At 46.7% G+C, this 24918-nt stretch overlaps 4 protein-coding genes across 6 annotated transcripts; 2 read left to right on the forward strand and 2 right to left on the reverse strand.

The window, feature by feature from the left end:
• Positions 1-17377: 17377 nt before the first annotated feature.
• On the reverse strand, positions 17378-18323 carry LOC117896296 (uridine diphosphate glucose pyrophosphatase NUDT14-like). The gene is made up of 2 exons (XM_034804517.1): positions 17864-18323; positions 17378-17799 (listed from the first exon to the last, which is right to left on the reverse strand). Exons 1-2 carry the CDS (start codon positions 18265-18267, stop codon positions 17568-17570), a joined length of 636 nt encoding a protein of 211 aa, XP_034660408.1. The 5' UTR covers positions 18268-18323; the 3' UTR covers positions 17378-17567.
• On the reverse strand, positions 18171-19152 carry LOC117896297 (uridine diphosphate glucose pyrophosphatase NUDT14-like). Its single transcript, XM_034804518.1, has one exon. The coding sequence runs from the start codon at positions 19122-19124 to the stop codon at positions 18414-18416; it is 711 nt and encodes a 236-aa protein (XP_034660409.1). The 5' UTR covers positions 19125-19152; the 3' UTR covers positions 18171-18413.
• Positions 19153-19688: 536 nt separating this feature from the next.
• LOC117896292 (pyruvate dehydrogenase E1 component subunit beta, mitochondrial) lies at positions 19689-22511 on the forward strand. 3 transcript variants are annotated; one of them, XM_034804511.1, is made up of 5 exons: positions 19689-19721; positions 19787-20032; positions 20375-20536; positions 21455-21986; positions 22052-22511. In XM_034804511.1, the coding sequence occupies exons 2-5, from the start codon at positions 19841-19843 to the stop codon at positions 22261-22263; spliced, it is 1098 nt and encodes a 365-aa protein (XP_034660402.1). In that variant the 5' UTR covers positions 19689-19721; positions 19787-19840; the 3' UTR covers positions 22264-22511. The 3 variants fall into 3 exon arrangements, with proteins under 3 accessions (XP_034660402.1, XP_034660403.1, XP_034660401.1); XM_034804510.1 differs by lacking the exon at positions 19689-19721 and having other exon boundaries at positions 19735-20032; XM_034804512.1 differs by lacking the exons at positions 19689-19721; positions 21455-21986; positions 22052-22511 and adding an exon at positions 20849-21359 and having other exon boundaries at positions 19728-20032.
• A 466-nt stretch (positions 22512-22977) lies between these two features.
• Positions 22978-24856, forward strand: LOC117896291 (beclin 1-associated autophagy-related key regulator). The gene is made up of 3 exons (XM_034804509.1): positions 22978-23362; positions 23432-24483; positions 24546-24856. The coding sequence occupies exons 1-3, from the start codon at positions 23076-23078 to the stop codon at positions 24698-24700; spliced, it is 1494 nt and encodes a 497-aa protein (XP_034660400.1). The 5' UTR covers positions 22978-23075; the 3' UTR covers positions 24701-24856.
• Positions 24857-24918: the final 62 nt, after the last annotated feature.

Raw genomic sequence — 24918 nt, forward strand, 5'->3', positions numbered from 1 at the left:
ATGATTTCGTTATTGCTGCGCACCGTTAGGCGGCGGGGGCGGTCAGGTGGGAGGCCAAGTTCTATGAACTTCTCAAGCAAAATGAGTTCGCGGATCGAAAATTACAAGTTGCCAAAAAAATGCTGAGAGCGATTGCAGTTGGGTCATAAAATAAGTAAATCGCCGCCCAACTCACGTTCCCAAAAATACAGAGAGAGAGAGAGGCAGAGAGAGAGGGGACAAAATAGAAATAAAATAAAATTGAAAAAGCTGAAAACATTGGGAAGGCAAAACCCCAAATGGATGCGAATGAAATGGCTTGGGTATGGCTAAGGCTAAGGCTGAGGCTGAGGCTGTAGCTATGGGTACTGTGCGATGTATGTACGAGTATTTGCAGAAATCAACTCACGGATTTTGTGTTACACTTTTGTTGTTAGCAAGTAGCGAATGACTCTCCGCTCTCTCCCACTCAGTCCCTCCCATTGGATGCGATTCGGGATGGAACAGAGTTTCGTGCGGCAAAAGCAAAATATTTTCGGTTGTGCAGAAAGAGCAACAGCGGCGATGATGGCGTCCATGTTGCTTTGGATCGAAGTCTACCTACCACAAAGCCACAAACACAGCCACAGCTAAAGTTACAACCACAACAATCAATAGACAAACGTTTGGCTTGTTTTTTTTTGGTTGTGGTTTTTCTGTTGCATTGTAAATCAAACGGAACTGAGCGAAAAACAAGCGAAACGGTATTGTTTTCCAATTGGCAGGCATGCTTGGGAGGAGTTCCCTGCAGCTCCCACAGCACCACCCACCGCACCCAGTCGACAGCCCCCTCCTGATGCTTGGGGGCAGATGGCCCCGAGGCGGCGGTTCAAGTTGCCACTGAAGACGATGACAGGCAGCAGTCGGAGCCCCAGAGCTGCAGCGAGTATCTACAGTGTGTGCTGGCTATAGCCGACTCCAGCCAGCTGCGACCCCAGCGACCTCTCGCCAATCACATCGAGGTCCTCAACTTGGGCGATGCTCACATCACGCCCGTCCACCAATGTTTCCTCAATTAACCTTTTTATTTCGGTGACTCGGTTACGTTTCTGTTTCTCCTTTTATTTTCTTCTCTTTTTTTATGGTTTCCTTGCCTTGTCTTTGGCTTTTTTCTTTGACTGTTGGGGCGTATGCGAATTGTCGCCATTACATGGCTTCGTCTTGTTGTTAAGAGTAGTAAAAAAAAGAGCAAAGAAAAAGTTCCAATGGCCAAAACAAGAGTGCAATTTCGAGCAGTGAAAGAGAGAAGCCAATGGGAAAATGTTTTTGGCCAAAGAGGAGTGCAGCGGAATATAACTGAAAGTTATAGAAAGTCAATAGCCAAAAATTAAGTATACGCAGAGCACACAGGGTGTGTTGGGATTTATGGGTACTTAAAGGGTGCTGAGAGCTGTTAAGGGAATTTATTATAATTGTCGGGAGTGCTGGTACTTGGAGGATAGGGAGGTTTTAGGTGGATTAAGAGCTGAAATGTACACTTTAAATTAATATGTAACATTCTTAATAACTGAGAAATATAAATAAAGAAAAAAGTATATAATTCATAGAACAATCGAAGGTCAACAATAAGGCTTTAAATACTCAACTGAATGAGCAATCATCTGTTCAGTTATAAATGTAATTTAATTAATAATGACAAGCAAATGATATCCTCACACAACTGGTTTCATACTGAACAGAAATATTAGTTTTATTCTTAATAAAAAATAGTACAAATTCGGAAAAAATTCCTGGAATTATTAAGAACAATTTCTTTAATTCAAAATCATTAAAAATCTCTCATCAAAAATCTATTAACGTTATAAAACTCATCAATAACTATCGCAAATTATTTCCCACAAATTACTTCATCAATTTCTAAGCTCTAAAAATTATTACCAGCTTGGATAAATATTCAACTAAATATTATAATCAGTAACATAATATTTAATTCCCCTAAGACCGCCACTCTGCTACCCACTTAGTGTCCATTACCGCCTTTGCAAATTGAAACCCCACTTCCATGGCTTATCACAGCCCAAGGCCCATTAGGCCCACTGTAGACGAGTGGCAGAGGGTGGGCAAAAAAAGGCAAAGATACTCCCATGAGGCATCTAATTAAAACAGCCACCGCCTCGACTCCACCTCGGAGGCAGTTTTAGTTTTTTTTCTGGTCGTTTTGCCGCACTGCCTGGCTGCCACACAGCGCGTTGCAAGCGCCGTTGCATGGCTGCTGCTAATGCTGCTGCTACTGGTATTTTGGTTAACAAAAAGGCGTTGCAGCCTGGGTTAAGTGAGGTTATGTTATTTGTCAATTTGTTTTTCCTTAAGCAGAAAATGTTTTAGCTGTTTCGGTTTCTGTTTCTCGACTGCTGCTGCTGTCCCACTAAAAAGCAAACGAGGTTATTAGGGGTTAAGCCACACACAACGAGAGGAGTGACGTGCACCCGAAGCACCAAAAACTACACACTTCTGGGGGCACTGCTGGGCAGATCTCCCACAGATCATGGTGGAAACATACAGCCCCGTCGCTGCCATAACTTTCAATCAATTTATGCATTTTGGCCAATAGAAAACGGAGAGACAATCCAAAATCCGAAATCCAAATCGTAAAACCAATTCAAAATCAAATTCAAAACGAGCGAAAAAACATGTAGCACTTGTCAGCGCAGCCGACAGACAATAAAAACCCCAGACAAGCGACAATTTTTGTGGAAATGTAATAAACATTCATAAAACATCGCCATCGATGTCGCCGTCGTCTGTCGTCTGTGTCGCTGTTTCAGAAAATGTTTCAAGATTTACAGATCGGCGATTTCCGATATCGAATGGCAGCTTATCGGTTTCTTTTCTTTTGACAAAATTTTTATTAATTTAACAATAAAATGTTTATGCTAATCGCAGTCGCTTTTTGCTCGAATTATAATCAAAAGGCAATTATAGTGGTGGTGGCCCCACCGCAGCTCTGGAGCTAAATTATGGCACTGGCCGATGGCCGACAAGCGGCTAATGAAATTATAAAACAAATGTCCATCATTATGGACACTAAATGTGATTAGAATTCAAATTTCGAAATTTCCACCAAACGATTATACATTTTAGAATTTGCCGACCGTTGGTGGGGTGTGGGGGGGGGAGGGAAATTTATGTGGCAGTTGAAATTCGAAAACAAGCCACAAATGTCAGTAAATGGCGTTGGCCAAGTGGGTCGTGAATTATGCCAAAACAAGTTGGCTCCACCTCTATCGGGGATGTGGAATCTCCAAGATCGATTAGAAATGCGCTGCTCATTATCAGCTGCTGGCCATAAGGCCAATAAAGTCGGCCACTTAACGGCAGTTTGATGGCCAAGAGTACGACAAGCTGTCAAAATGCACAGCGGGCAGCCCCCAGCACCGAACTTTAAGCAGCCCGCGCCGAAGCTCATTCTATATTTATTTGCATAAATGTTTTGGGCGTACCCTGGGCTGGGAAGTGGTAAGGGGATATGAGCTACAATTATCCATGATCTAAAGACAATTAAGAGTAATCTTTGCTACTTATTTTATCATAGATAAATGCACCTCTTGCTCGGTATATTTATTTCTAATAACATTCCATTAGCAGTCAAAATAAATGCAACAGAAATGCCAGCAAAATTCAACCTCGAAGCACTTGCCCTTCCTCCTCCGAATTCTGTGTTTTTGCCTTCATAGTTTATCCTGATCTTTCCATATAATTTTCGAAAGCTTCTACTCCAGTAATAGGTACTACTTTAGTCCAAATATCCACCTGTAAAAGCCTTCTATTTGCTAATCTAAATATATGAGACATCTAAGCCAGTGAGACCTTAAGAGCTGCCCGCTCATATAATTCACACCTCATTCGGACGCGTTGCCTCTGCCCGGCACAGCGGGTGGCAGCTGCTAGCAGGGGTAGCCGTGCCTAGTCCATGCCCCGCCCCGTCCCGACCCCACCCTGACACTGCGTGCGGTCTCAAATATCAAAAGCGACAACGATCCGCACAGAATTTCTCACGTTAATGCCGCACACAAATTTTCAATGCAAAATAATTCAAAAGCGAAAAAAATAACCGGGTGAAACGACACAACCAGAAAGGCAACAAAATTATTGGTAACAAATAATTTTTGGCGCTTTCTTTATGGCAAATTAGCCGCGGCAATAAAATGCCACAAAAAACATGTGTACGCCTGTGTGTGTGTGTGTGTGTGTGTGTGCCGAAGTCGTTGCCAAAAGTGTGTCCGTCCATGTAGGAGTGTGTAATAAATAAAAATCCAGAGTGCCATGCAAATGCCACAACAGGCGTACTATGAAGTCCTCCCATGCACAGTCCCACCCCCCGATCCTCGCTGCAACCCGTTGGCCAACTCTTCCTCTATCTGGCTGCAACGGTCTGCAACGGCCTCTGGTAGATAGTCTGGAAAATCGTTGTTATTATTTATTGCCGCCGATATTTTTATGTTTTTTCCCCAAGTCGTGACTCGGCCAGGTCGCGGTCGCCCGTCGGCGTAGCCCCTGGCCCGCTGGCTAGACAGCCAGCAGCCCCCAGAAGGTGTGTTTCTGGCCACTGGACAGCACTTGGAGTGGCTCCAAGCCGATCGGGGGATCAAACGGGAGGCCTCACAGGCCTGCTGCTGCCGCTGCCGCTGCTGCTGACCAACTGATGGACGTCTGGAATGAGTCTTGGAGTTCTTGGAAAGTTTTCCAATGCGTTAACAATCAAAGCCAAAGACAGGCATTTGCAGCGTTTGCTCAGACGATCGATCGACCAGCGGAAGTAGCTGCTTTATATGCCACACCACACACCAGCTATGGAGGCAAAGTGGCAACGGGGCAGCTGTTAGCCTTGTTAGATCAAAAGTCTGTCCAAAGTTTCGGATTTACCCATCGCAAAAGGTCTTTTGTCTTTCATGGATTGACTAATCGTTGATCCCTCGAGGAAGACGCCACAAAACTCCCACACACACAGGCACACCGACAACACGAACATGCAACATCAAAGCTCATAAACATGCACGGGCACACTCCAAGGGGGGCAGAGTGCAGACTGGAGGGTGCAGGGTGCCCGGTGACGAGGCTAAGACATCGATCCCTCAACGAGGCACAGTCGCCGGCTGAATTACGCGTTCGATTTAATCAGCCAGAAGAAATGGAGAGGCGACTGAAAGATACGCTTACTTAAGACAATAATTAAGTTGACAGAATATCAAATAACAGAAATCTCTGAGGAGTGGATTACTAGTGGGAGATTTTAGTGGATGATATTTATATTCGAAAAGTGTAGAAACTGTCTGGAAATATGATTTACGTTGAGGTCTTCTCAGGTATTTACTTTAAGGTATTTTCAGAGTAAGTAAAAGCTTCAAGAATGCATCATAAACATGCTACAAAATTCTAAGAGTTCACAAAGTCCTCGTTCGACAAGGAACATCTTTTGCATAATGTGATACATGATTTTTCTATGCTTAAATTGCTCTAATGGAGTCGCACTTTACAGCCATTCAATACTCTTAATGAACATAAATTCTATACTTTATATTCTCCTCGAATTAATTGCAAATTTCTATCTTTCTTTGTAGCTAAAAGTCAGTCAAAATCTAAGATCTTCCTATGAGATTCCAATGAGATTTCTTGCAGTCAAAATTGCTGTCAATATGTAAGATCTTTTACTGATCATCTAATGAGTTTTCTGCTGATAATAACTCTCTATATATGGCTACCTATTTGTACCTTCGTAAGTACTTTTATTACCTCCAAAAGAACTGCAGGCACTTCCCTGCTTCTTAAGTAAATCGTTATACCTTGAAATGTGCTTCAACTTCATATGAAGATACCAAAACACGCATTTCGACATTTCGATGTTGTTGCGATACAACAGCAACAACAACAGCAAACAACAACAACAAATGCGGAGAGGAGTACGACACGTTGTGCGATCAACGTTCGATGACTTCGATTTGCCGGACACGATCGAGACAAAGTCGCTTACTTTCGCTTGGTCATGAATATTAAAGACATTAAGTAGGAACAATAACAAGCAGCGAACAACTGCAGGAGCAGCAACCAGATCACAGAGAATCACAGGGGTGAGGATCGTTCTGTGATCGTTCTGGGTTCTGGGTTCTGGGATCTGGGATCGTACCACTGCTGCAGCCAGCCTGCACTTGATGCGCTTTGGCTTTCTGTGTGAGTCTTCCTGCTCGTTGTTTTTTGTGGAAATGTCTGATCATGTCAAAAGCGTCGCAGCCCGTCATACAACAAACAACAATGCCTCATACCTTAGGGGCGGTTGCAGGGGAAGTTCAACTGCAAGAACAGCAACAAAAAAACAAAAAGGATTTCGTGTCGTTTTGTCATCGCATGTTCCCTGCCTTCTGGCAAATGAAAACGTGAGCCCGGAGTTTGGTCGATGCTCCTCCTTCTCCCCTGCTCTTGCTGCTCCTCCTGAATGCTTATAAATATGCATTTCTTGATATTTTTTATATGGCTGCCATATAATTTAGCCAAAACGAAAACCAATAAACAATGGATCGAGAAACAGAGAGAGAGAGAGAGGAGCGACGAGGAGACTCCCGACCAAGTGCTGCAAACTGAAGTTGCAATTTTGCTGTCAACGAAACGCCAAACGAAGACGCGCCAATGCCTGGGACAGACAGACAGACACACAGACAGACCTTTTGCCAGATGCCATCAAATACTCGATGGTCGAGAGTTACATCAGGCGAAGATGGGAAGCCGCCGCCGCCGCGGAGAGATCGATTTGATTTGAACTTTCATCGGCCGCACTGACCACTCCGAAGGCTGCGAGAGTCAAGTGTTTGAATGGGTTTTGGGATGCTACATTTAAATCATCATAACTCAAATTGCTGTTAACGTTTTACATGCCATAAGTACTCCTATCTGGGGCTACGGCTGTGCCGATCCCCGTCATTAGGGCAGAGCCGACGCTTTTCGATTTTGCTTTTGATTATTAATGATTTCCGTTCGATTTATCACACGATCGATGGTCGTATAGTGCAAGGTCATCAAAGGAACGTGTTGATTACCAGCCACACAATAATACCAACAATAAATTAATAGGCAAAGGCAATGGAAGAGGCAAAAAGGTAAGGGCAAGGGCGAGGGACAGACAGACAACCCGCTGTCTTTCCTTCGTTCCTTCGTTTCCCCATTTCTCTTTTGATGGATTGCGCCAACAAATCCGTTTCTCATGTATAATGAAATTTGTTTGCTAACAATGTCCGCCAGCCCAAACGGAACATTTCTCGTTTATTTATAACAATTTCGAGGCGTTAAATTGAAGCGCATTTCGGGCTTCAATTTTGTGATGATTCATTGCGATTTAATTTCCAATTTGAATGCTTCAAAAAGTTGAACTTATAATCAACAATGAATATTTCTCCACAGACTCTCTCTCCCTGTCTCTGTCTCTCGCTGTCTCTGTAATAATCTCCATTTATCCGGCTTGGATTTCCTACCGAATTTGTACATAATTTATATGTTCCAATTTGGTTACAATGCCACAAAATCGGTCTACAAATATGTAATCCAACACTAATTGGAAGCTCATGAGGCGTCCGGCAATGGCGATGGCGATGGCAGCTTTGGGGTCTTCGCTTCTAATGGCAAATGTTGCAAATGCTGCCAGACAATGCTGGGCTAAAAATGAAACTCGTTAAATATTTATGAGGAGCACGAGCATCGGATCGCTCCAACCAGCCAGTGAGCCAGTGAGAGACATGCCTGATGCCTGGACTGGCTCCACCGACCAGATGTGTAGGCCATAATTGTGCACAGATTTTGATTTGGAGTTGCCTGCAGCAGCAGCAGCAGCAGCAGCAGCAGTCTGAAGCAGCAGCAGTAAGGGGCGGCAAGTAAGTGCGATCGGCGGACCCAACCCCAGGTGCTGCTACCAGGCTGCAGCTTCCAGAAGCAGCAGCAGCCCTGACGCTGCCTGCCTTGCCCATGGCCATATACTCGTACACTCGTACACCCAATGCTCCATCTCGCACATAGCTGTAAATAAAAAATAAGAGAAGCAAGCCATGCCCGGCACGGCACGGCGCGGCACAGCCCGAGCCCCGGCCCGGCCCAAGTGGCGGTGGCCCATAGCTCTCGGCCATGCACGAAGGCGCAACACTTCAGCGTCAGCGCAGCCTCAGCATCAGGCCTCTCCGCTGCCCCGTTTGGCTGCACGAGACTCTGCTGCTGCAGGACCGTGTGGACCGCGCTTTGGAGCCACAACCTGTTTCGTGGGAACATTACCTAGTCTGGCACTGACTCCGAGCTCTATTGCCAGATCGGGCTGCAGCAGCCGAGAGCTCTGTGCCGCTGACCATTGGGCCTCTGACGCTGATGCGGACGCTGATGCGGACGCTGACTTGGACGCTGACTGACTGACTGACTGACTGACGGACTGCCTGCCTGCTTGCTTGCCTCTTGGTGTTGTTGGCCGCTCATAAATGAAACCTGTTAAATGAATGAAATAAAGTGTTATTTGCTCGACTCACAAATGTTTCTTAGGGGCCCTCTTTGGGTTCTTTGGATTATGCGCTTCGCTGAGGTTCAAACTGGGGATGGGCGCGTGAGTTGGTTGGGCACTCCCCAATATGGAATTCTGATTGAACGATAAAAGGTAATCAGTTGTGGTAATGGTAAATCATAAAAAATTGTAGTTCGACTTGGATTAGGTTGGATTTAAAGTAGTGGATTATCAATTTAATTTAATCTAAACTGAAAATTTAATACCGATTAGTAGCCGTAAATGGAAGAAAAAGTTTGAGGTTCGAAATTTCTATGCAGTTTTAGATGCCTTCTTCCAACACTTAAACGCTGCCCGTTTCCCCCATAAATGTAGATCCAAATTTTAAACTTTTATACATTTACATATACTTACTTTTGTTCGATCCACTCCCAACTGATGCCCATCTCTCCTGGCACGTTCTCGTCAGCCACGCTCACGCTGCCATCTCTAGCACCCATCCCAGTTCACGTTTTATAACCCATGTGAGTGTGTGCGTGTGTGTGTGTGTGTTTTTTCTGTGTTCCGAGGTGGTTCGTCTTCTTCTGCTGTGTTTGCGATGTGCTCTGGTTCTTGGACTTTGGGAGCTTTATATTTTCTCGAAGACCGACCCGAGAGAGCGGGATCCGTATGAAGTTTAATTTGATTTTTTTTTTCTTACACATATTCCTGGGTCGTCTTCTGCTTGGGACCTGCTATGCAGCCCCTATCCCTGTCCCACTCCCTGTGCCTGTCCCTTTCCCTCGTATGTGTTTGTGAGTGACTTGTAAATTTTTTTCAGTTTTGGTACTGGCTTTCCTGGTGTGTTTTTTTTCTGTTTTTCTGGTGCGAGTATTGTTTGTGTTTGCGTACAGTAGTTGTAGCTGCATGTTTTTGTTACCTTTCGAGTTGGTCTTCAACTTGAGTTTTATTTTTAACTTAATTTCTGGCTTATGCTCTGCGCTCGGGACTGGTCTGTGGCTCTGGCTGTGGCGCATGTGTAATTCATATTTTACGTACGCACAATAATTCGCCAGTTTTGCTGCCCCAACCATATAATTTGTGGCAGCAAAATTGTTGCGCTCTGGCTGATCCATTCCACGGCTGGAGCCGGAGACTTTGGACCCTCTTGGACTCGTATAAATGTGCGGGCTTTACATCATTTAGAGTCGCCTTGCAGACGTTTATTATTATTTCACGAGAGATTTACATTTTATTGTATATGTTTTAATTTAAATTTATAACTCGTTGCTCTGCCACCGCTCATGCCCCGCCAGCCCCTCCAGCCCCTCCAGCCGCTAAGATGTTGCCTTAATTCGACAATTTAATTTGGGTTTATGCTGCCTTAATAAGGGGAGCCATAATCTGCCGCCGCGAGCTCCACTAAAGGGCGAATTTTGTTTGACTTATGTGAAATGAGGAAGCTATGTGGCCCGGCTTTTGGCTGGGGCGTGGCTCAAGCCTGGCTTAAGCTCTGCAATTTTCAGATTTTTTCATTCAATTTTTTGTAGCTGGAGAAACCATTTGCATTTGATTGGAAGTTAATTCCGGTTGTTTTCACAACAAAATTCGGGTCAAACGAGTGGGGGGTCTTTGGGCTATAAAAAGCTAAGGGGAGGGCCCGATGCATTCAACGACTTCCGCTGAAAAGTTTTATATTTAAACGATGTGGCATTAAGGATTTTTACAAGGTAATCTTTGGCTCAAAAATATCTAAAGTGAAAGCTGCCATAGTGGACAGATGTCTTGGGTGGATCATTGTTGCTGATCCTGGAGAATGTATTTACTCCTGGCCTTAATCTGTGGCAAAAGTGAAGCATTTTTAATCCATGAATAAATTCTTGAATTTCACAAGATTGAGCAATTTCCTGCGCTGATTTCAACATTTCATTTTGGTTCATCTCTTCATCATCAGAATCTTCGCACCATAGCAAACCGTTTGCCATCAATGGCCACACCCATCGCTCTCACAATTTCTGATTAAAATGTGTATCCAGACTAGTTACAAATTGAAACGAATTTATAGAACTTATAGGGCAAGATTCTCCTTTCGATGCGGCTTCTGACAAAGTTCTTTTAAAGCGGCGCCCAAACCGTTTAGTTCCAGTTGGTGGCCAGACACAAGGTTATGGCCGCAAACAATTTTCTAAGCAAGACATGGACCATGGACCATGGACCATGTGGACCATGGACTATGTGGATGAGTAATGCGTACCGTACCGCTTACATTTTGTTCCCATGAAGAAAAATATTTAATTTGATTGCGGTTTTTATGTCTTCATTAGCAAAATGCTGGAAAAGCAATAAATTAGAGATTTCGGCTTTGCGGGACTCTACGGAAATCTCTCGAATCGCTTAAGACCGGCGGCTGGGGCTGGGGAGAGGGTTTGACCAGCAGGCTGTTGGGGGCTGGTTTCTGGTTGTGTATTTTCATATTATTTTCGGCGTGTTTGGCCATGTAATGCGCTGCGGACCATGCATGAAGATTAACACTTGATTAATGAACTCGATTATTCATAATTTGTTGTTGCTCTTCTTCTACTTCTACTCTTTTTACTCATTCTTTTTTCTCTGTCTGTCTGTCTGTCTGCTGTTCGCTGTCGGCTGGCGGCTGCTTACAAATAATTGAAACATTTTGCGGCTGCTGCGACTGCTTGGGGCACATTCAATGCTAATGCAACTTCGATTTCAAGATCATTAAGCGCTACATGGACATGTACATGCGCTTCCTTTGGCTGCCATTATTGATGATTCCAGCTACAGACACAGTACCAGTCCTTCATCTGGGACTCCAAGAACTCCTCAAACACACACAAACACACACAAACACACACACACACTCATACAGTGGAGTGGCACGCACCTGTGTGCGTGTTAGCTGCACATTTGAGGTACGCAACTCGTCAATCAGTTGACCATGTGCAACCGGTTTGTGCCCCACTTCCAGTTAACTCTTCACTCGATTGATATCATCCCATACCCTGAGCAGGGAGCTATATCTGCTGGTAGAGTTGCTTTGCACTGGGAAGATTCTAAGGAAATAGATCTATTCTCTATATCTATTTTTTTATTCCCTTAAACTTTGTTACACAAATCACCATCAAAATCTGACTTAAAATCTCTGCAAATCATACAAAATTCCTGCACAGTTTTGCTCTCTCTTTGGGAAAGAACATTCACTCTTCGTGTTGTACCAATTAACTCAAGTTGTGCTTGCACTTTTTCCCTGTGGTTTTGTTGTTGTTGCTGTTGTTTTTTATCTGATTATCTAAGCATGTGTTGATTTTTCCTGGTCACAGAGCGGCACAGCGCTTTTCCAACTGTCAACGGCGCACAGCCGTCGCGTCGAATGATTTGCAGATTCTGTTTGACAGTTAGTCCGGTTTTTCATTAATGAACATGAGCACCACAGCGAACACATGGATGGTCCACTGAGATGGGTGGAGAACGGAGAGTACGGAGAACACACGCACTGCAGTCAAGGGGATGCGTTCGCTTTTTGATTTATGGATGAGGAAAAGTGGGGGGATAGAAATGGGGTTTACGCAGGGAATGGACTTACTCGGATTTGTGTCCAACTAGAATCGGGCAGAAGATTCTTTTCCGTTTCGTTTCGCTTCGCTTCGGGTTTGGTTCGGCTTCGGTTTCGGGCTGCTCCCCCAAGGTAAACCCTAATGAAGATAATTTATTATGCGATGCCGTTTAATTAAAATCAGATAACCCAACCGAAGCGACCAGCACAGAACCAGCGATCTTTCGCTGTCTGTTCAACTCAACTCAAGTCAGTTTCAACTCCTTCAAAATGCATACAGAGTCGTCGTCATCGACATTCCCAGAGCCCAGAGGCCAGACCCCAGAGCTGAATGTGGATGTGGATGCTTGTTTGGACTCTGCCGAAATGTGGCTGCTGTTTGCTGGTGTGTTCTTGTTGTTACTCTTGTTAATTTCCCAGGCGCAGGGCCAGACACAGCCATACAACCAGATTTCGCGTTAAGTTCAACAACTTGAGGCAACAAAGTTGTTGCGGTCAACATTCGGGGGGGATGTGGATGTGGATGTGGATATGGATGTCGTCGTCGTCTCCATCGTCATCGTCGCCGGTGGCAGCTGTTTTGGGACCATGCATGATTGGTATTGGTTCTTTATCAGGATCTTGTTTAGGCCATCTCGGTGCTTTGTTGATTTTGACTTTGACTTTTAATGCCGGCCTTCCTCTGCTTGGCCTGCCTGGCTGCCTCGCCTCCTGTCTGCTGCCTTCCCTTTCTTATCAACAAGATCAGTCCGCGTTTCACTTTTGTTCTCCGCTTATCCTCCATTTTATCCAATCTTCTCTCTGGCTTCATCTCCGTTTATCGTTTATCGCCGTTGTTGTTGTTGTTTCTGTTTGATATGCAAATGATTTTTAATTGTGTGCCCGCGCGGTCCATCTGCAGCCTTGTTAAGACTGAAGAAATCTCTATTTAAATGCTCATCGAAATGTCATTAAGCGGCTCCTTCCGCTCCTTTCCGTCGCTTCCCCCTCTCATTCGTTTTGGAAGGCCACACAAGAGGTGGACTTTTTGTCTGAGTCACAGAACCATACCGGCAGGAGAGCTTTGCTGCGAAAGTTTCCTCTCTTTTGCAAAGCTCATCTTTATGCCGTTACAATGCTGAAGTTTTGTAGTAAATTGCAATTAGAGTTAATGAAATAACTATACCTTTATTGTATCACTTTCTTTGTGGCTTTTGTGGGTTTTTCCAATTTCCATGTCAGTGGGCGGAGCACCGCACCACTTCAGGGTCTTAAGAGCACGCCGCTGCAAAGAGCGCCTGCAGCTACGCTTAAAAGAGAATAGAGTGGCAATAGGAACATGAAGAGAAAGACCCGCTCTCTTTACAGCAAATCTATTTTTACCACAAGAGAGCTTTATAGAAAGAGAAGCATTCGAAAGAGTGTCAGTGGGAGAGAGAAACTGTGTGCGATATTGACAACAAAAATTTCCTGTAATTAAGACTCTACGCTCTTTTCAATCCAATCACCGGTCAGGTGCAACTTGTGCCCAGTTTGACAACCACTGGCACGTTCAGCCATCAAGTTTCCTTCCAGGGACTTTTCCTATATATGAACGTAGCGCTGTCATAAATCAAAGCCGAGAGTGTGAAATTTTTCGCCATCTGGCAATGGCTTCTTAAGGCCCGGACCAACTTCATTAATATTTTCTAGCCGCCACTAACCGCATTCTGTGTGTGCCAAGTGTGTATCGGTTTGGTCTGACGATTGGGCCGGTCACATTTGTAGCCATTTATGACTTTATTTCAATTACACGCATTTGGCCAAAAATATTTGTTGCCACTTTGCGGGTAATTAAAATGGCAACACGTGCACACGTGCACGGAGCGCAGCGAAAAATGCTGCGAAACGGAGCCACTCTGTGTGGGGTCAAGGGTGGGAAAAAAAACACAAAAAGAGCGTCGCGTGAAGAGAAGCAAAGAGAGAGAGAGAGAGAGAGAGAGATCAGCAAATAACTGTTTCCCTCTGGAAGCGAAGGCAGAAACTACTCGTAAAATTACAACAATTTCCCAGCATAAATAATGTGAATGCAAACGGAGCTTGATTAATTGATAAAGCCAAAGTTAATCATGGACGGCCGCTTGGCAATAATCACAATCGGTGCTTGAGGCATGGGCAGGCATATGACACACATTTGTTCCGTTCCCGTGCTCAATCTGTCCGATCTGTCCGATGGCGCACCTTGCGGCCCGTCGTCTCTGCCAGCAAGGTGCAACCAGCGACTGGCAGACCGAACAACGCCCCAAGAAGCCCTGTGTACCTGTGCCGGTGGCTGTGCCGTGGACTGCAGCGGGCGGAGGCGGCATCGATTTTAGAAAGTTCACTGGATATTAAAACGGTAAAGCCAAAGCCATTTCCTTTTTGGCCCACCAAGCAGCAGCAGCAACAGTAAGGAGTAAGGAGTAAGGAGCAAGGAAAAGTCCAGACTTGAAATCCAAACTCTATATATAACTCGGTGGCATCGGTGGCAGCGGCAGCATAAATTTCATTGCAGACATTTGGCCTTTTATTAATTGTTTGACGGCGCCCGTGCCCATGACACCCCCCGTACCCCCTGCCCACTCCCCTTAGCTTCAGCGGCATTCAAGAACTCCAAACTGCAACTGCATTTTCCTCTCTCAGGCTCCCCGCTCTGGGCGTGATGAGAAATTTAATATTGGCAAACGGATAAAACCGCCAGATAATTATACATTTTGAGTGGCCAAAGCTGCAGCCAGCCTCGGCTGCCTCGGACTTCGGCATCGACGTCTCTCCTGCCCCGCGATTCTCACTGCAGCATCCACTCTTTGGCTTTGGCTTTGGCTTGGGCTTTAGCTTTACAGTTCATGCGGCTCATGATAGTATAAGATTTCATTTCATTAAAGTGCATCACGACGGACGACGGACGGGTGGTCGGTCGGCAGGCGGAATCAATGAGCGGTGGGCAACATAGTTGTTGCCTTTCCCCCCACCACACTGCTCCCAATCCTCATGCCATTCCCTGGCAGCTACCAGCCAGCCAGGCAGCAGCAGCAGCAGCAGCAGACCATCTAACCCGACTCAACCTACCTTGCTTACTCGTACTTTTCTTCTTATTGGCAGATTACGACGTCCGCGGGGTGGCCAGGCGGTGGGGCCGGGCCAACTTATAATCAAATCCGATAAAAAATTTCATTATTGCTCCACAGCAGCAGCAGCGGCAGCCGAAGCAGCAACGGCAGCAATGTCCGACAAGCAAAGAAAGAAAGCCTTCGGGGGGCCGAAGCTTTGAACACCCTTTTGGGCAGATTGAATGAGCCCAATATCTGATGCGAGTATTTTTGAGCTGTGATAAGCGTATTCGAAATGGATTATGTGTTAAACGGGAGCTATTAGCTGGATGATCTTTGAGTTACATGGGAGTATCATAAGTAGAACAATGAACAAAGCCACAGAACCGATTCGTTGCTGTAATTTTGTTTCCCATTTTCTTAGGCTATAAAGATGTGAAAGTATGTTACAAATTATTCAAGTCTTATTCCTTCTTCTCGGTGTACAACTCAAGAATTTCACTGCACCAAAGTGTGATCAAGTGTGATTAAGTTCGAAAATTCCTTCTGCTCTCTTACCTTCTGTCACACATCCTGCCAAAACCCTCATACCCTTCCGTGACTGCAGTGTATGCGCGCAAGAGCCATAACTGTTTTACAGGTAATTTCGCTGTTGCTGTTGTATGATTGTTGCTGGCTGCACTTAATTTTCGCATGCGCACTGAAAACCGAGCCGGACTCATGATCGCGATTTCTTGATCTTCCGTCTTCCCGTTCTGCCACCACATCCCCAATGCCCGATGCTAGAAGCGCTCCCCCCGGGCCAGACTGCTCCCTCCTTCTGCTCCTGTTTCGTGTGCGGAATCCATTTTGTTGTGCCCGGGGCGCTTTGGTTCTCAGCCAACTCCAATGGCCGGCCACTGGAGGTCAGCACGGTGCCAAAGGAATAGAAGAGCAGCCAGAAGAGCTCTTTTGATTCGAAATGGCAATCGCTGGCCTATCGCTGGGGCCACATAAATTGGGACGTGATTATGAAATAATTGCAATTCTGTACTTTGGACTTGCGCAACTTGCGCCAGCAGCCCAGACAGACCCGACAGACAGAAGGCAATCAGTTGGCTCCGCTGGCAACCATTCCAGCACCTTGGGGAGCCCTGAAGCAACTGCAGCAATGCGCAGCACTTCAAACGGGAGCAGCTGACAGGCGACAGATGATTGCCAGAGAAATCAAAGGAAAACGCAGTGGGGGAAAAAGCGGAATTCATTCATTACATTTGAGGGAGGAGGAACTGTTCGCGATGCCATGACAAATTCCATGACAACACCTGATGCGCCTCCCTCAACTCATTTGCATGGCTTGGCCCCCAAGGCCTGACTGTGGCTACCTGTGGCTTCTGCTCCTGCTGCTGCTCTTGCTGCTGCTCCTCTTTCAACATATGCAAATTAAATATAATTTCAACACTCGCATTTTTGTTGGTTTTTGTGCGCTGACCATGGGGCTGGCTCCTTCCTCTTTGGCCATAATTTACATGAGGTTAACACGCAAGCAAACAGCCACGAAACAACAACAAAGAACCGGCCTTGATTATCTGCTGAAAAATCGAATGCACGCACATGCCCTCGGGATTGAAGAGTGAGCTGCGGATGGGGAGTGGGGAGCTGCAGCCGAAAAGGAAGTCAAGTCTGTAAGAGGCTGCAAGCAAGAGAGAAAGAAAGAAATTCTATTACAATGTTGAAATATTGCCAAATCATGGCTCTGAAGTAAATAAATTTCCACGCCACCGCTCACCATGACCGCCTGAACTTCTGTCGTTGATGCAGATGCAGATGGAGCTTGAGTTTTGAGCCGAAGCTGAAGCTATAGCCGGCTCCATCTTCAGACGCGATGGAGGCACAGGAGCAGGCCCGGCAGCTTAAGTCCCTGGCCGTGTATAAATAAGTAACCTGAGCCGCGCAACACGTTGCCTGACAGGGGCCCCAAAAACGGCAAACAGCCGCAGCACACCACGAGTCGTCGGTTTGAATCGGATCGCATCGCGGAAGGGAAGAACGCGGTGCGGCGGAACCCGTTTAGATGCAGCCTCAGAAGCAGCAACAGCAGCGGCAGCCGCAGCAGAAGCTCTGTCTCCCCGCTCTCTGCTGGCCTTTGGGGCATTTTGATTTATAAGCGATTTATGCACTTTGCCGCTAAGGTGGGAGTCCTCCACTTGACCGAATTCATACGAGTGCCGCAGTGCCGTGCGATGCCTGCAGTTTATTCTCTCATGTAGGGAACAAAAGAAATATACAAATATAATTTACATAGCCTCGTGGGGCAGTGAATTTTGGATTTACTTTTCATTCACATGTTTCAATTTGGAAAGCATTTGAAGTGTGTGTGTGTTGGGTGTGTTTGTGTGTTAACATACGTATTATAAGGCAGACGTCCAGTGCCAGTCCAGTTCCCCATCTTATCTGCGAGACAACTGCCTTATCTCCCCTTGAGAGTCAACATTGTGTGGGGGAAGTTTATCTAAACCGCTGCGGGGGCCTTGTTGGCAAAGAACCATAAAAGGCCCATCAGGCAGCTGGGCGGACTGTTGTTCACGGCACCCTTCTGCAGCATGCGCTTGGCCTCGTCCAGGGACAGCTCCACGACCTCAATGATTTCATCGTCCACACCGCCGCCGCTGTTGGCCTTGTCGGCATCGCTCACCTCGCAGTAGTACATCGCCTGCTTGGCACCCGAAGAGCCCACACCAGATCTGCAAATGCAAGGAGATGATGATGAATGAGATGCAACATGCCACATTTTCATGCACTACTAACCTATATACCATGACCTCTTCGATGCGCTCCACGGGCACATCGTAGCCGCACTCCTCGAGCACTTCCTCGCGTGCAATTTCCACCCAGCTCTTCGATTTGTCCACAATGCCAGCGCACAGCTCCAAGGTCACACCGATGGAGGGCGGGAACGACTGTAGGTCGACACTATCAAACGTTCCCTTCTCGCTGGTGATTACGCCGTGGTACACTGCAGGGCGAAACTGTCGCACAAGCACCAGCTTCTGTCGGGACGAGTTGTACAATATGATGGCCACGCTGTCGTGCACCTTGAGCAGGTCCCAGTTCTTCTCCACACCATTCTGGATGTAGTACATGCGGAATGGCTTCACGTAGGGGGAGTCAGCGGGCAGCGGCCCCAACCAGATCTTCGATACGTTTTCCATGGTGTTAAAAATATATTTTCCGGGAGACAGCTGATGCGAAGCACCGACAACAAACAACAACAAAAGCACACGACATGGCAGCTGCCAGCAAGCTTTATGACATTTCACTGAGAACATGGCATGGTCACACTAACGTTTGAATGACTTTACGTAGATTTTTGTGCTTTGTTAAGCAGAAACCACATCACGCCAACAAGCAGCGCTGGTCCGCCGTTTGTCCTATTGCCTGTTTCGACCAGCTTCTTGGCCTCATCCAGCGACATCTCCACGACCTCTATTACCTCCCTGTCTACACCACCGCCCGGGGCAACTCTCTGTTCATCGCACACCTCGCAATAGAATAAGGCCTGCGCGCCGCTGGAAACACCCACACCGGATCTGTACTGATATATTGTCTGCATGCTGTCGGCGGGCACATCGTAGCCGCATTCCTCGAGAATCTCTTCCCGCGCTATATCCTCCAGACACTTGTCCTTGTCGACTTGGCCCGCGCACAGCTCCAGCGTGATGCCTAGCTCTGGCGGAAACTTTTGCAGATCCACTTCGCCCATGGCTGTTGGCTGATGGTAGTTCAGGCAAGCTTGGTAAACCGAAGCCCTAAATTGCCGCACAAAAATTAATTTATCCCGAGACTTGTTATAGAGAAGCACCAAGACACCATCCAGTACTTTAACAATGTGCGTCTCCTTCTGCCGCTCGTTTTCCATGTAATGAACGGTGCAGGGTTGAATCCATTTGGACTTCGCGGGTGGTGGGGAAAACCAAATTCTCGTAATTTTACTTTGTCGACCGAGGGTAGACTTCTTTGCATCCGAACAACAGACACGACGCAGGCCTGATCTGAAGAATTTAATCATTCCAAAAAACAATACAATTAAAATAAACAAAAGTCAGTGTGTAAAAAACGCCAAAACTCGATAAGCAATTTTTGAAATCAGCAGTTTTGATTGAGTGTTGAACAACTGCGCAAACATTTTGACATTTCCATATATATCGAAAATCTTGTGGAGACAGTCGAGCTACCCTTTACAGTATATCAAATACTTTTGCGGTATTTTAATCACGAAAATTAGTTCAATGTAACGTGAGTTCACCCACGTAACTTTTATTGCTATTTTTTTGGTTGACCCTTTAAGTTTTAACCTTATTGGCAATCAATCAAATAAAGATAAGTCATGAAAATCAGCCAATCTTGTGAGGAATTGAATGCTGATTCGAGTATAACTAAATTTTTAAAACTGAGAGTCTTAACCAGCTGGTAATATTGAACAGAAGATCCAAGTCGAGATAAATGAATTGAAAGGGTATATTTCGGTATATTTCCGTCGGTTTATTTGATCGATAATTCCGTGGTCACATTGTGCGTGCTGTAAAACGCTATGGCCGCTGAGTGTTGAACAACGACACCTCATTTTGACATTTATCGAAAATCTTGGGTCGACAGTCGGTGTGCGGTGTGTAAAATATTTTGCTTTTCCCCCAACGTTAGATAATAGCCTTTTCCGAACTTGATTTGCAGCTGGGAAACGAATCCGATTGAAATTTAGCCAGACTGTGTATCAATTAAGCGAATATGCTGCGCTCGAGACTGACACAGGCAGCCTGCGCCGCCCAACGTGCGTTCTCCACCACCCCCAAGGTGCTGGCCGCCAAGCAGATGACGGTACGCGATGCCCTCAACAGTGCCCTCGACGAGGAGCTGAGCCGGGACGATCGTGTCTTCCTGCTGGGCGAGGAGGTGGCCCAGTACGACGGTGCCTACAAGGTAAGCGAAAAGAAACTAAGAAAAACCCTTGCAACATTTACCCCCTTTGCCGATTACGTAAACAGCATCGGCCAGCAGTGACAGTTCGCGCTGACAGCTGATGCAGTGGGCCCACATCGACAGTGGCAGTAACCAGCCGCGGGGGCAGGGCAAGTGCGTGTCTGATAATGAATCGGAATCGTGTCTCTGCCTACCTTTCGCAGGCTGCGTGATTGGCATCGGCAAGGTCACGCATTGTGTGTGTGTTTGGCACGCTGATAACACGGGCAGCAGCGATAATAACTTTCTGATTTGTTTACCCTGAATGATCGCTCCAATTTGTATTTTATCTGTTTTGTCTAGGTATCCCGTGGACTGTGGAAGAAGTATGGCGACACACGCATCATTGATACGCCAATCACAGAAATGGGTTTCGCTGGCATTGCTGTGGGTGCTGCCATGGCCGGTCTGCGTCCCGTCTGCGAGTTCATGACCTTCAACTTTGCCATGCAGGCCATTGATCACGTGAGTATTGATTGGTTCCCCCTACTACATCCAAGCAGTTGCCTAAATACTCATATTATCTCATTGCCAAAAACAACACCAAAGGAGAGATTAACTCCAGTTAATGTGCCCCCTCCCCCCCACTCAGCTAGCTAATTACTCCTACTAGTCCAATTCAAGTTCATTACAAAATCAAAAAGGGGCGGCGCGTAATGGGATAATATGGGTTGAGCGGCTCCTGTCTCAACACAAAAACAAAGCCTATAGAACCGGCACCTCTGTACCGTTTGACTAATTCCAAACTCCACTCCCATATTATCCGATTATGTGCAGGCCAAGCTACTCAAGTCTGTCAAGCCACCCATTGGCGACTGTCAGCTGCCTCTGCCCAAGATCATTGAAAGTCCGCGCTCCACCTGGCTGAACGAAATCAACGACATACTGCAAAAAGATCGCGTGGGCGAGCGGACAATCATTTCGCCGCCGCTGGGCAAGAGCATACCCGACAAAATGGAGGCTGCCCGCCTCATTGTCATCCGCAAGCGCAAGATGAAGAAGCACAAGTTGAAGAAGCTGCGCCGCAAGATGAAGTTCGAGTGGGCCAAGGTGCGGCAGCGTCGCGAGATGCGCAAGGAGAAGGCGTTCCAGGCACAGCTCATGTCCCAGATCAAGCAGGCGGAATCGTTCAGTGCCGAGCAGCATGTGGCCGAGATTCTGCGACAGGCGAACGATAACCCATTGCCACGCTTCTGGAAGGGACGACGCCTGCCCGCATTTATCATTAAGCAGAAATTAGGAATTAAGTGAAGTTCAGCAAATAAAATGCAAATTGTATTAACTTGAATTGGACATAAGAGCAGCTACAGGGAGGAGGCACAGGCACACACATGAGATGTATGTCCCTTAATAATTGAAAACCTTTTCCCTGCCACCCTTCAGATCATCAATTCCGCTGCCAAGACGTTCTACATGTCCGCTGGCGCTGTCAATGTACCAATCGTGTTCCGCGGACCCAATGGTGCCGCCTCTGGTGTGGCCGCGCAGCACTCTCAGTGCTTTGCCGCCTGGTATGCACACTGCCCTGGCCTGAAGGTGGTGTCCCCCTACGACACGGAGGATGCACGAGGCCTGCTCAAGGCTGCCATTCGGGATCCCGATCCAGTTGTGTTCCTGGAGAACGAACTCATGTACGGCACTGCATTCCCCGTCGATGATAAAATCACCGACAAGGACTTTGTGGTGCCGATTGGCAAGGCGAAGATCATGAGGCCTGGCAAGGACATCACCATTGTGGCGCATTCCAAGGCTGTGGAGACGGCACTCCTGGCCGCCGCCGAGCTGGCCAAGAAGGGCATCGAGGCTGAGATCATCAATCTGCGCTCCATTCGTCCCCTGGACACGGCGACCATCTTTGCCTCTGTGCGCAAGACCCACCATCTCGTCACCCTAGAGAACGGCTGGCCTCAGCACGGTAAGCGATCGGAGAAGCTCCAGCTCAAAGCTCCCTGAATAAACTTTTATTTTTCTGCTTTTTAGGTGTTGGTGCTGAGATCTGCGCCCGCATCATGGAGGATGAGACATTCTTCGAGCTGGATGCCCCTGTGTGGCGTTGCTGCGGTGTGGATGTGCCCATGCCCTATGCCAAGACGCTCGAGCTGCACGCTCTGCCCCGCGTGGCCGATGTGGCTGAGGCGGCCCTCAAAGTGCTGGGCGGCAAGGCGGGCAAGGCTACTGCTGCGCTAAAATAGACCCAATCAAACACACACACACACACACACGCACGATATCGCCCAGAGCTAACTAAATTTACTGTCCTCAACGAAAAAAAACAGAAAACATGGACATTCGCTGTCCCTAAATTAATGCACCGAACTACAAATCGAAAAGTGGAATGGAAGGGTTTGAATTTAAGCAGCACCATTGGATTTTGTTGATCTTTCAAACCTGCTAGTTGATTTATTTGGTTATAGAAATCTCTTCTGAAATTAAAAAACAAAAATTATAAAAACCGCTGGCATGTTTCGTTTAATTAATTAATATTATTTGCGCGTTTGAGAGTGGCGCTTATTCGTGTGTCAATATCAGCGCTGTGCAACACATGGCCACTCGAATGCGCTGCGCAGCACTGCCGAAATGTTAGCAACAAGTAGTCAAATAACGTTACATTCTTACGTTTTATGCTAATATTATTTCTTATTTAACTTTTCAGCATGAACCGTAGTTTGTGAGCAATCAAATAAAAGGAAGTCATGAAAACTAGTCAATCTTGTGAAGAATTAATTACTCTACTGGAAAAAATTAAAGCTGTAGTGCTGAGAGTTGTAACTATCTTGTAATATTAAAAAGAATATCAAAATCGTTGAAAATGATTTAGGACTCTGTATATTTACGGTATATTTGGAAAACGAGATGGTATATTTCGGTACATTTGTGAGGGTCAGGCGATATATTTCGTCGATAAGTCCGCCATAGACAGGCAAAGAAGAGAAAAAAAGGAAAACTGCAAAAACAATAACAATAACAATTAAATGAAACTCGAAAACACAATGCTCTGGCTGTAATGGCAAGTAGCTCCAGCTCCGATGAAAGCTCCAAAGCCCCAGAGAATTTTCAAATATCCAGTGCCTCGACCAATGACGACGATGACATCTGTGATGGCGCAGGATACACAAAGAAGAAGCCAAATGGAGGCAACAGCGTAAAGGAAACCATAGCAGCTGCTGCTGCGACTGCAGTTGGTCTGCGATGTCCTCTTTGTCTCGGTTGCACTGCGACACGCTTCCACTGTCGAAATTGCGTCAGAAATGGAAACATTACTCATAGCGCCGCCACCGAAAGGGCCGAGAGGTTTGCTACTCTCTGCACAGTCATTCCATTCGTTCTTCCCCTAATACATTTATCATTTTGGTTTTACAGCCTGTCGGAAAAGCAGCAGCGATATATCAGTCTGCAGGCGGGTCTGAAGACCTACAGCAATCGCTATGAGGGCCTCATACAGCAACACAAGTCGAACGAGAATCGCTTGATGGCCATCAAAGCCAAGCGCAAACAGCTGGAACTGCTGCAGCAGCTGATTGGTAGCACCACACAGCGTCTGCTGGTGCTGGGCGAGCAGCGTGATGAACTGCGTCTCGCCAATGACGAGAAGCGCAAGAACCTGCCCAAGTATCCCATAAAAGTGAAGATGCTGGAGGACTATGTGCTCGATCGCATCGAGAAGATCGAGAAGCTGCGCGACACGCATCTCGGTCTGATGGACAACATCAAGCAGACGGCTCGTCGGGGCATCCAGCAGCTGGTCACCTACATCTTTCCCATCACAGAGGTGGTGCTGAAGGATGAGCAGCAGCGCAAGATGAGCAACGAGCGCAGCGAGGAGGCAGAGACAATTGCTGCACTGGCCGATGCCAAGAACACCTCGTATATACGTGGCAAATGGGTGTTCCATGGCAGCGGCATCAGCGAGGTGCAGTACCGCATTGTGGGACCCTCGCTGCCTGCCAACGGAGATTATACTGCTTACCTGGACTGGCTGTCGGACAACAAGGACGATGTGCCAAAGGCCACGGCCAATGAGATTACACCCAGTCGCTACGAGGCGTATCGCATTGTGGGCGCCCTCACGTACACGGCGCAGCTGACGCAGCTGCTGAGCTTCTATCTGAATGTGCGGCTGCCACATAAGATTGCCTACGGGGACTTTTGCCGCAAGCTGCTCAACGAGGAGCAGTTCCTGCGCAAGGTGTCGCGTGTCAACTCCAATATCATGTATCTGGCCTACACGCAGCAGGTGAAGCTGCGCGCGCTCAACGAACAGCACACGCTCGAAAACATTTTGGCCATACTCGATCTGGAGCGCAGCGACTTGGGCCGCTTTGGCCATTTGGATGTGACAAATGCGCCGCTCATGAAATCGGTGGACTCTCTATTAATTGGCATTGAAACGGCCACAGAATCGGAATCTGAAGGTGCGTTTTAATAGAGTTTAATCAAGGAGTTATATCTGTAAATTTGTTTACTTTCCTGGCAGATGAGAACTCCTTGCGCTTGGACTGGGAATCGGTGCCGAGTCTGACGCCACAGCCAGAGCTTGCGGATCCCAATCTGATGCCGGCTGTCGCCCAACAATCGACCATTGCCATGGTGCGTATGGCAGCCACCTCTATGCTGCGCTGGATCAAGTGAGCGCAAGATGTTGCTGCTGGCCTTCCCCATCACACTCCCCCAGCAATTATCGAGCAAAGCACGTGTGTTATCTTTTACAAATTAGGCTAAGTTATCGGAGGAGGAGGAGGAGCAGTGGGCGGGTACTATCAGAGAGTAGAATGTATGGATGGATGTGTTGGTTTTAACATTATCTTTTTGGTTTACACAACAAATATTGATATGAAAATATATATATC

The sequence above is a fragment of the Drosophila subobscura genome, chromosome O (assembly GCF_008121235.1).
Source record: "Drosophila subobscura isolate 14011-0131.10 chromosome O, UCBerk_Dsub_1.0, whole genome shotgun sequence".
Lineage (NCBI taxonomy): Eukaryota > Metazoa > Arthropoda > Insecta > Diptera > Drosophilidae > Drosophila > Drosophila subobscura.